The 12,409-nt window shown below is 39.8% G+C and overlaps 1 protein-coding gene across 1 annotated transcript in view; it reads right to left on the bottom strand.

Annotated features, from left to right (window-relative positions):
- Positions 1-12,409, bottom strand: part of SLIT3 (slit guidance ligand 3) — a 484,962-nt gene that overhangs the window by 41,200 nt on the left and 431,353 nt on the right. The window contains exons 29-30 of the mRNA XM_031555673.1: positions 8,818-8,915; positions 2,224-2,363 (exon numbers count right to left, since the gene is read on the bottom strand). Of these exons, the coding sequence (XP_031411533.1) occupies positions 2,224-2,363; positions 8,818-8,915 (238 nt within the window). The remainder of the gene's footprint in view (positions 1-2,223; positions 2,364-8,817; positions 8,916-12,409) is intronic.

Here is a 12,409-nt window from a genome sequence, read left to right as displayed (position 1 = left end):
TTTACAGGTCATGCACACTCTCCCTTTTAAAGTGCTTCTTCATGACTTGCCTGTTTACTTCCACAGTTTCCATAGCTGCTGTTCATTCAATCAAGCAACTTCAAATGATGTTCAATTTCTTGTGTTTGGATTCAACTCTTACGGAACCCTCAAAATCATGGCTCAAATTCCTTGGCATGTATGTAACATTTGTTTGGCTGACGGTTTGTGTTCTTGCAGCTACTTTATGCCTTTCTGCTCAGACAGGGCCAAGCATATCTCAGAGGGATATTTCAGCCCAGCCAGCTGCACTGCAGTGAGTCCTTCCAGGTAACTGGTCAGGCTGGATGGAATATCCATCTCCAAAAACGAGGTGAAGCAGGTTAAGGCAATTCTTAATTGGCAATTCACAGTTCACTAAACTCTTCCTTTTAAAGAAACACGTAAACTCTTCAGATTTCTAACTTAAGCTACCCTCCCATTTCTGCAGCCTTTCTTCACTTCACTATCTATATGACATTTTTCCAGAAATATTTCCTGCTCTTCTTCACTAAGTCTGTTTCAACTGCAGTCAAAGCTATTGCCTGTACTCTAACAGCAAATCATTACTGTGTGGTATATACAATTGGGCATGTAGTACATGCAAGGCTGGGATCTAGCATGAAGTGTTACAACACACAAGTATTTGACAAACTCCCCCAAACAAGCACAGACAATATGCAGGTAAAAAAATAAGATGGAAGTTGACTCAAAACATTTCAAAACTGATTCTTAAGTATCATGTGAATTCTCTGGCCTGTAGCCAGATTGCTATTTAAGAAGAAATCCCAATCTAGTTCTTTCCTGCCTTTCTTCTCTGCAATAACCAAAATAATCTGCAATAAGCCAGTGAAAAGGAAATAGCATTTGCATATATAGTGGATTTAGTTCCTTACTAGATATATCTTTTCTTGGCTTGGCAAATATATTTCCTCTTGTAAATGTAAAGGCTCTGCCTCCTTGTATAGAATTTTGTTTGAAACCACCCAAGAATAGCTCACATGAATAGTGCACAAGCAAGCACAATTGGCTCAACATGCTTACAGGCAAAACTCTTTACTCTGCTAAGTTGAAGTTTTCCAGTTTTTGGCAGAAAAATCATTTTAGAACTCCAATAAATGTACATTCAAGTCATAAGACTTTTCTCAGCTAAAGATTTACATGGGCCTCCTTTGTATCAGCCACAAAAGTATTTTAAGTTTGAAATTCTAGAAGCTTTCCCCTACTCCACCTCACCCAGACACTCAAGCTTGATCCTCATTAAATCCCTTGACATGCAATATATTCCTGTATACAAGAAGCCCTTCATTACTTCTCCATGCTTAGAAGGTAATAAAGCCATTTCAAAGGATGGAAGTAGGAACTATTGCAGGTGTTTCCTCACTGCTCCATGCTGAGCCAGGAAGGTTGTGCTAACTGTTTGAATGAGTCAATAGTATAATTCAGTAACGATTTGAGAAAAAGCATTTTTAGACTGCAGTTAGGAAGGTTTCTGGCCTTGCAGAAGTTTTAGGAAGGAACTTCTCTGAAATGCAACGTGGGCACTGGAAATAGTCATTCCATTTCTAACTCAGTTACCAACTTCTGTCACCGTGGGCTTAGCAAGTGACTGCACATCTGCTGAACTGGGCTAACTGCCACAGGAGCGCTCTTAAAAATACAACTGAACCTGCAGTTTCTTAGTCTTTGTTCTCCGCTTGTGAAATGGAGATAATGAAATTAAATAGCAAATTATCAGGCTCAACTTATTTAATATATGCCTTTGAGATCTCCGGTGAAAGCTTTGCCCAAAAAACGACCATAATTTAAACTGGAGCTATTTCAGTTTTTCAAGATTTATATCAGATGTGTATCAGACTCAGTTCAGTACTGGGAATATTTTTGAAATGTAGTGAATGCATATGAAGAAATAAACATTTCACGGACACTTAAAACTTCAGCGTTTTTGAGCATATTTTACAATGAAGAATCAGCAATTTGACTAAGAAAAGTGGTTGTGTTTGTGAATGCAAAAGTGTTGAATATTGGTAGAACTGATACCTTTCCAGTCATTCATCAGTAAGACATACAGGGAACTTAGAAATGGGACTAATTTTTTGTTTTTAATTATGCATTTATGACAAAGTAAACACAATTAGACCCTTCCCCTTCAGCATGCAGAGACTCCTCATGGATTCCTGTTCTTTAATTGTGGACCTTTCTTACCTGTGTAATTAGGAGGACAGAGACAGACATAATTGTTGATCCCATCCACACAAGTAGAGTTATTCTCACAGTCATTATCTTCGCAGTCATCTGGGTTTATTTCACACCTCTCCCCCTCATAGCCAAGGACGCAAGAACAGCTTGGGAGAAAGACAAAAATTAATAAAAGTTAGCATGGATCAGAAGGGGCAGGAGGTTGTGGGAAAGAAAATGAAATTAAAATACATACAAGAGAGTTACTGGAGCCAAATTCACTTCTGCTGTGAAGCACATAACACTTTAACCCTATGTGTTTGGTGAAGGATAAAATCTCATGGTTCGTGGGGTCATGTAATTATTTACATGAGACATAAAAGCATCAGCAATATATGGCCTTTGTTGTGTTTCCCATTGCTTTCTTTGTTGATAACCCTAGAACTGAAGGAAGCGGCTGCAAGGCAGGAGGGTGAACACTCATCACAGTATTCAACTCCTTGGCTTCTCTGCTAATGACTTTGTGAGTATGTGGATACTTTCTTATTGAGGACCACATGTTCACAGGGCAACGTGTCAGCTTTAAGATGGCTTTCCTTCTTTAAAGGAGAACATCTTGAACTGAATTTACAGACATGAACATTTTCTTCTCATTACCACTTTGTCATTTATCCAAAAAAGAAATGTTTGGGAATGGTTGCTTTTATGAGTGCAATAAGGTTTCAGTACTTCCACAGCTCCTCCAACATCTATTTGTAGAAGAACTGATGATGCCTAGATGATTTAACTAAAGCTAAACACAGACAAACAATGGCAGAGCTACTAACGGTTCTGTGAGGATGTGGACACTATTGAGGAATAATTGCACTAAATATTTTATCTCACAAAACTGTGTTGTATGGTCCCTAGAGTGAGTGTAAGAAACTAAGTGCTTGAAGAATTTAATTTTTTTTTCAGTCTCAGTTTCCTCCCCAGACCTAAAAGTTATGGTTGCTAAGAGAACATTTGTATTTTAAACTGTAAGTGATGAAGAGATAGTGGCCACAGTTTCCTAAAAGAGGGTCTAAAAACATGTGTTAAGTGCTGCAGCCATTTCAGTAGCTTCTAGGAAGCCAGCAGTGATATCTGAAGTGTCAGTATTGCTGTTCGCTAGTCACAGAAAGCATGTATGCAGAACGGAAGGGTTGCTTCAAGTCCCAGTCCAAACTACACATTCACTCAGCTGTTCATTTCCTCTCCCATGCAAGTTCTGGTGGCAGGAAAGGCACTGAACAAATGTTAAACACTGCTGATTGATGAGGATGAAAGACAGAAAGCACCAGAGCAGTCACACTAATTGCCAGCCACTGCTTCCTGAAACCAGGAGAGTTTCCAGTGCAGAGACAACTGCAGGGTACTTTTTCAGCTCGGATGGATAAATGGACATGGGGCAGTTATCCTGCTGTGAGCTGCATAGAGTTGAGCTGGGGAATGCCCAGGACAAATGGGAGGCCTTCAGAATCCGTATAGGAAACCTGCACCACTACTGAGCTGGTTGTACTCAGCATTTCATTTGCTTTTCTTCCACATGTGTGCCACACACCCAGAAGAGTGCACAGACTCCTGGGAAGCAATGGTAGAAGTGCTGCACTTCTCATGTGGCAGATGGCAGGCTGGACCCTGACGATGAGGCTAGATTCTGGGCAACCTCAGAAACACGGGGAATAACAAAAAGGAAGTAAAAAGGGTAGGGAACATGCCTTGAGCAACCACAACAGTAAGACCTCCTAGAGGGAAAGAGGACAGGCACACAGGTCACATGCCAACAGTTATTCTCCTTCAGTCCTGTGGTGACCGTTCACAGGTCACGAGAGTTAGAAACTCCTCACCATGAATAACCAAACCCAAACTGCTCAAATCAATCCAATTCAGGATGCAAGAAGCAAATAAATATTTTCTTTTCTAATCACTATCTCACTATTGCTAATAAAATATCTCCTTGCTGACCCCGCAGTGATGCTGAGGACTACAGGAGGCAGATAAGAAAGAAAAGCTGGCACAGCATCTTTTGTGGCAGCAAGACTGTAGGGGAAGGGGTAAAGACATCTAACTAAATACAGTGGCACATTCATCATGTCACCCTTTTTGATTACAACACCCCATTTTCAGGGGCCTGTAACTCAGCTATAAAAATATGCTCCAGGCTGCAAGTTGGCATCCAAGGTCTTGGTTTGGGAGCACAATTTCTTCTCTCCATTTAAAGGAAAGCAACAAGAGCGGCTTTGTGTTTTTTATTTTTATGTGAATATAACACCACTTTCCTTCCACAAAAAGATTAGGATAGCTTGCATGTATGCAATTAAAAATGACATTATTAAATACTATCACAGAAATGATTCAACTCAATAGTTACCATTAGTAATAATGCATATGGAACTGTTAACATACAATTGCTTAGTATTAGGACACATTCCATACTGAAGGAGATGTCAGCATAATTGATGACATTTGGCTACTGGTCCTGATGTATTATAGAGAGTCCTTACATTATTGCTTACGTACGATTCTTTATTTTGATTTGCATTCAAATGTGCCAAATATGAGGACTGAAATTAAATGATAAAACACACAGTTTGGGACCTGGATTGAACCATATGTTGAAATAGCTGCAGTTTGGGACTGTTTGTATGTATTTTCCCAGAAAAAGTTTAGAAGAAAAATGAAGTTTGCAGAGTGACTGGGAGGTCATCAAACTCGAGTTCCAGCTGACCAAGAGAGAAAATTAATTCCAGAGACAATGATGAAAACTGTGTGCTGACTAAATAGTGAGGCACTGTGAGACAGCTTTTCATTTGGACCTTGGAAACAATGGAGCTATGGAAGAAAGAATGTGATCTGTGATCTAACCTCGTAAAGATCCAATTCCCATCCAGTTTAGGGATTTTTTAGGGATTTTTTTTTAGGGATTTTGTTTTAGTGTTGTGCTCCCCTAAAAACAAATAAATAAAATCTCACATCATGATTATTCTCTTGAAGGTGAAATCAATTAATCAATTAATGACAACTCTTTGGGGAGTAAACTTTTGGAGCTGCAGTATGTTGACAGTTTCTTAAGTTAACTCTATTCAATGTTTTTCCAAACTGTCATGAATCTATTTATTAAAAGAGGCATACACACAGTGTATCATGCTTAAAAACATAACAAAATGCACACACACACACACACACAAAAACCAAAAAACCTTTTAAATACAGATGGTAAATTCTTTCAAGAATATTATAGTTTCTTACTAAAGAACCTATCTACATCTGCATGCCAACAGAGTAGCCTGGAAGCACAACAGTTCTTGAACTAGGTAGAATTACCACTGGGCAGTTAATCTGTTCCAGGGTTTTACATTTATGAAGGAACTTAAAGTTTGGGGAAAACACTAAAGAAAATGCTCTGTACAATGGAGATCTTTATACATGGAGAAAAGTTAAAATAGTGCAGAGGCTGTTTCCCAACACCGTAGGCTAGCAAAGATAAGCTGGCTGCCTGCAGCTAACTCCAAGGCAGAGCTGACAGCTCTGCCTCCTACATCAAAGTCTCAGTTTCAGGCATGCTAAACGAGTGTGACATGTCTGATTGACCATCTTGTTTTATCGGTCTCAAATAAGCACCTTTTTTTGGCAACCTTTTGTCACAGCAGACACAGATTAGATTAGAATGAGCAATGTAAAGAGAGGAAGAACTTCATGTTTCTAATCCTCTGACTCACCCAGTGCCACTTAATTAATCTTTAATGCAGGAAAAGACCCTATCTTAAAAGAAAAATATTAAAAAGAAAATACTGCAGATTTTAAAAAGTGCAAGAATACAAAGTGCCAAGAAAGACTGAAGAACTCCAGCTGAACCTGTGCCCTTTGGTTGCCCCAGCAGGACCCACTCCTGCAGCAGCCGGAGCGACTCAGTGCCCTGCTGCTGGAACCCTGGCAGGTCCCGGACACAGCGGGCGAGTCGGGCTGGAATCTCAGTCCTAACGATGAATTTCCTGTCCTTGCCTGGTGAACATCACCACCTTTGCATTATTTAAAAGGTAATTTTCTTGTCTAAAACTACAGAAACTTGAGAGTTAAACTCCTTGGCATTTCATAGGCAGGGAGTTTTGGCTTAAGTTTCCTTTTTAAAAGAGTAAAGATTTGACAAGTTTGGCAGCAGAGCTTGTGTATGAATATATTTCCCTAGGGAAGAGAATATACAGAATATATAATTTCTTTTACAGGCCACACAACAGAAAAATCCAAGAAGGCCTCTCATGAAAATGTTTTTGACATCCACTTCCTCACAGCCTATAATCTAAGGCAACATTTTCCCATCTTGATGAACACAATTTATACGCATGTAACTCCAGCTGCTGCCATCCACTGGAGAGGAGATTTTCCCAACAAAAGAAAGAAAAAAAAAAAAAAAAAAAAATACTCAAAATGCTTTTTTTTTTCCCCTTCACTGTTTCATCCCCACTTCACACCTTCTCTAAGACATGCCCAAGCCCCACGCTCTGCTCTTCAGAGCAGCAGGAGGCCAAGGATGCTTTAGTGGGCTGACTGCATTACAAACATGGTGAGGAACTACAGCAGTGTATAAGCTGAATATTCAATTTTATGAAGCAAGATTTTGACAAGATATGATTTTATAGGTCTTTTATTAGACCAACTGAAACTATATAAATAACTATAAAAGCAGAAATCTTCTCTACAAAGCCCCAAATGTCAAGCAACACAACCACTTCTGCTGTTTCCCAAGGACATTGAAAACTACGTCTTTCTGGAACAGAAGCAAAGACCCTGAAAATGGAAACTTCATGAGAAAAAATCAGAAGCAGCTTTCATTTTGGGTCAATCAAAGCATTCCTTTTACTTTCTACCATAGCACGAAACAAAAAGCTAGACAAAAATCTGAACCAAAATACAAACTGAAGTTTTTTGCTCCAGTGTTACAGATCCTATCAAATGCTTTACTGGCACATTTTTACTATCAGATAAATTTTGCAAAATGAGTACTGAGTGACATAATATGATGCAACTTTGCAATAGAACAATCTGCTAAAAATTGTCTAACCAGTATTACAGGAGGGTGACCCAAAGGGAATCTGAACTGAAGACCAACAGACCATTATTCCTCTGAACAGAAAAACTGAATCTACAGTTGTATTCCAAATCCTGCTGGGGCTGCTAACATCTGAATCAAAAAGAAGGATATTGGATTACCAGAGCAGGATAGTGGTTTTCTCAAAATAGAAGTGACCATTTCTGTGCTATGAATTGCAGAATCTCCTTGTCCCACCACCACCATGCACCAACACAACTCTACACGTGCATCTGTACCCATGCGATGTGCTGCTCTGCTCACAGTTTTGTCCTAGCTGCTCAAAGAAGGTTGCCTTGATCCCACCTACAGGGCAAGATGGAAGCTCTTCTGTGCCTCATTCCCATCCAAGGGATTTAGGAAATCAGAAAGAAGCCACAGTGCTTTGCTGGAAAAATAAAATGTGTTGAGCCTTTGGCTGGGGAGCTGGATGGTGCATTTCCAGATGCCCCTATGTCCTTTCAGTCGCTCAGTCTTTCACCTGGCTATGTCTATTTTCTGAGATAAGAGGATATGGGTTTGCTGACTTGGTTAACAAACAGTTAACCACATCTGGAACAGTCATAATTACAGCTGAAAGCAAATTGGAACTAAAAAAAAAAATAAAAAAAAATCACTGGTGTGACTCCTGTTTACCCCATTTATAAACCTTGTATTACTGTGTCTTCCTCCAGTTGTCACTAAGAGGAAGCAGTGTATAGGAGAAGACACAGCAGCAGCACGAGTAACGAATACATGCATTTAGAGATGAGACTTTCATACATTCTGTTGAAACAACATCATGGTGTAATTTTGCACATATTTTGAGCAAGAAATAGTATAAATACTGAGGAGGAAATCAAAGATTTGAAAAATGGCTTTTTGTAAGACAGTTTCTAGCAACTTCAATGACAACTAGTGGCCAAAACCTGAAATCTGTAATTTCATAGCTGTAAAACAGGACTTCAGGGTGCACAAATCTCCCATTAAAAGCATGAAAAATTTATGGATTTCTCTTGGAGTCTCCCGATCTAAGCTACATCTTTCTTATATGGGAAAACTGAAACCCATGATGTCCAGCTGTAAAGGCTATTGTGTTGCAGGCATTATGTTCAACAAGATGTAGCAATCTCTTCACGTTTTTTAATTGTTTCTTTAAACCCTGTTTGCCTACAAGATGCAGTATGAAAACATTTTGCATCTGGTTGTCAAGCAACAGATGCTTATTTTACAAATAGAAAAAGGGGTATGCATGAGTTTGATATGCCCTGAGGAAAATTAGCATACAGATAACACAATACAGATCAGGCAGACTGCTCAAAATAGCTCTTAGAGTATAACCCATTATGAGACAATAAGGAGATCTGTTTCAGAGGAAACAATATGTCACCAATGAAACCAGATTAAATTTTTGGTCTGGCAGACAGAACTGTCACATGCAGCAGCTTTTACAAAGTACTCATTATACTTCATTAATGTAGAGTAGAAACACAACTATTTTATCATCTTGTTTTAAATGAACTTTGTGTTACTACCTGAATCCATCTTTATTTGCCTCGGTGAGGTGGCAGGTCCCTCCATTCTGACATGGATTTTGAATGCAAGAATTAATGGGCACACTGCAGTCCCGACCCTATTTGAGAAAATTTAAAAGAAAAAAGGTTAGTAAAATGCATGTCATCTGAATCACAGTCTTTTGCTCCCTTACTTTACGTGTGGCACCTCTTAAAGGAGGACTGTGGTCTTCAGATATGTTCTTTACTGATGGGCAGATACATTTATCACTTAAATGAGAATCTGGGCAGGGCATTTCTTCTAAACAATGGGACTAGTGGGTATCTTGGTGTCATTTAAGTTTCAAGATATTGGTTAACTCTTTCATTTTATTATTTTAAGGAAACAGCTGGTTTTATCATTACTTTAGCCCATTTTAATCCCCAACATTAGTTACACTGAAAGGACTGAATCATGGCCAAAGGTAAGCAGAAGGCCACACACAGTCAGCACAGGACCACATAGTCAACCCTCATTTACCAAGTGCTCAGTTAAAAACTGTAACAGTACACCATACTCATTACTACACATTGTCAAAACTAAAAGAGGGAAATCCATTTTTATTGTGAGAGCTGTTTATCTACAGAACACACTGAATCCTGTTTGAGATATTAGCACTGAATCAGTTGCCCTAAAACTTGCCCTAAAACATACATTATTTCCAACTGAACTTCACCAGCTTGGACATTTTCCACTGCTGCCAACTGACTTTTTATTTGGCTTTTCAAAGCCTAGACATATTTATCCGATCATTATATTCTACTGATTAGAAAAAGCTATTTGTAAAATTGGCAAGTACATCAAAGAGGTTGTTCTTTCATTTACTGTCACAGTAGGGTGGAATAGAGACACCTGAAAGTCTGACAGCACTCAAGGGATCTGTGCAATCACAAGAAGTTCAAGAGATCTCTGCTTTTTCTATTGAAGATCCCATTAGTAGTTGCCCTCTGCCAGCTCATCTACTGGAAAGCTGATAAATGATTGCAATCAAAATGAGAAAAATATCAAAGGAGACACACTCATTCAGTCAGTTTTGCTGGGGTTTTTAGCGTTGGTTTAGGAACCACTATATATACTGTACTTTAGAAGAATAACAACGGTATATCTATCTGGAAATCTAAACAGAGGGCAGATGTCAACCTAGGACACCAATTCATAACAGTTGTAGCCTTCACTTATCAGTACCAAACACCACACTACCATTGCCAACCATCCTTGCTCACAACACTAATCAAAAGCCACTCCTTTCTCCACTGCCTTTGCAATAGCTTCCAACAGTTCCCCGACTTTGAATACCTGGTATGTACAGCAGCAGGGAGCACTAAAATAATTATTTCTGTACTCTCAATTTTTGTAAGATTGCTGTGTCGTGGAAATTGAATGTGTCGATGCTTCAGCCATATACCTGCACCCGAGACATCAACTGTGAGTACTGTTTTCATCTTTGAGGCTTCAGTGCTCTCACTTACTATACATCCAAATTACGAATGGACTTTGAGAAGCCTAACAGTGTACTTGACAGATATCTAACAGTGATTAGCTTGCCTCAGGATGGATACAGTGGGGTTAGAAAAGGCACAGAAAAGGAGTATCAAAATGTTTAAAAAGATAGATATTTAGAAGAACATACTACAAACAACAGGACATAATCTGGAGAAAAAAAGCTGACGAGAATGATATGACTGAGGTTTACAAAATAAGGAACTGGTAAATGCAGAATTTGTTACTCACTCAGTACACTCCTCAGCAGAAGAGGAGCAATCACTGATGTTAGAAGATAAACTTACTACAGATAAAAAAAAAAAAAAAAGTTTAGCCAAAATAAGAGCTTCTGGGAATTTTTTAACACAAGACTGTAAAGTGAGACAGTATGAAAGCCATTAGACAAATCCATAGACAACAGATCCAAAATAGATATGGAAGGCAGTCAGCGAACATCAGCATCCCTAGTTGGACAATGGTGGGTAGTGGGGAAACTGGAAAGAAGTGCTGACCAAGCTTGTGTCCTTACCATAGAAATCAAAATATGCTGCTGCCTGCATTACAGGCAGAGAGAGAGCTATGGTAAGCACACCACAGATCAGACTGGCATTTCTCATGTTCTTATGCCAAAGCTACTTGAAAGGCTTATTCCATTCTGAACAAGAAAAGGTTCCCTAGCTTTGTTTCAAAACTCCCAGAGTGAAGACCAACTGCCTGACCTAGTGTATTTTAAGGGAGTAGCTCTCTCATGAAAACCACAGTAGGATAAATTTGATCAGTTTGTCTATGGCTGAGTATCAGTTTGGGAATTCTTGCTCATCCCTTCGAACCAAGACCAAGCAGGCTGGTCAAATCACACTAACAGGTCATAACTGGCCACTTCTCTCTTACACTGTATAGTGACCAGATGGAATTCATGTTCAGCTCTTGATAGGTGTCCCTGTTTCCAATGACATGTCCAGTCTGCAGGTGACAAACTGCTGGGACAGGGACTGTGCTGGTTCCGTGACATCTCATGCTCCGTGCATGCTTTCTGTTCAGTATTATTATAGCAGCCATCTTGTCTCTGGAGCACTCATTTTGAAATTGGTATGGCCTCATTAAACCCCATAAAAACAACAAAACCACAACAGCCACTAAGTGTGAGGCATGAACGGCTCTAGAGAGTTCATTTGCTCAGGTCTGTCCACACACAGTGCCAGGCTCCCCATGTCGCATACAGTTCAGTTCCCCAAATACTACTGAAATCTTTAGTATTCTGTTGGGCAGGACATACTGCCACTTACTGTGAGAAAAAAATGCAATACACAGTAATTATACCTTTGTCCAACAGCACAGAGGGGCTTTGTTACAGAAATGGTAGAAGAATCTGTATTTTCTGTGTCAACCACCACTTCCTCCCAGCACTCCCCAGAGAGACAAGCTTTGCATTTTAAAATTTGTGTAAATACAAAAAAAACAGGGACATCCTTTTGCCTGGTTAAATCAGAAGAGAAACACTTCCGAACAACAACAGAAGTACCTGGCTAATCCCCTGCCCCAAGTTCATTCCCCAACTGCAGCCGTGCAGGCTGCACGCAAAGACCTTGCAGAGGGAGGTTCTGCTTCATTTGGACTGCATTTGCCAAGCAGCCTGTGCTTTTCCATTTGAAATCCCGAGCCCCCCAGCGTCTCAGGGAAGATTTGGGAAGCGTCGAGGGAAGCTCACGCAGGTTTATTTTGGCACCATGCGGCCCACAGCACTTGGCAGCCATGAGCCACGCAGCATTAGCCCTGATCTGCGGCCACCCCGCTGCACCAGCGCCTGTGTCCGTCCATCTGTGTGTGCTTACTTCACTGAGCCATCCTCACGGAGCTGGAAGATGCAACCTTTTGTATTTCTCAGATTGCATCCCTGAAGAACTGATCGTTTTATAATACTTCATTAACATCAGCCACTTCTGTTTCATATGAGCTCTCCACCATTAAGATATTAAATCCTTTGCTGATAAATGAAGCAAGAAGTAAAGCAAAAAGAAATCACAGCATTCATTTTTTTCTGAAGGCTTATAACACAGTCGAACACTGTATAAAACAGTCCCATCATTTCTG

This window comes from Meleagris gallopavo, chromosome 15, assembly GCF_000146605.3.
Source record: "Meleagris gallopavo isolate NT-WF06-2002-E0010 breed Aviagen turkey brand Nicholas breeding stock chromosome 15, Turkey_5.1, whole genome shotgun sequence".
NCBI classification, from domain to species: Eukaryota; Metazoa; Chordata; class Aves; order Galliformes; family Phasianidae; genus Meleagris; species Meleagris gallopavo.
Note: the sequence above shows the minus strand (reverse complement) of the source record. Positions and strands in the feature narration are given on the sequence as shown.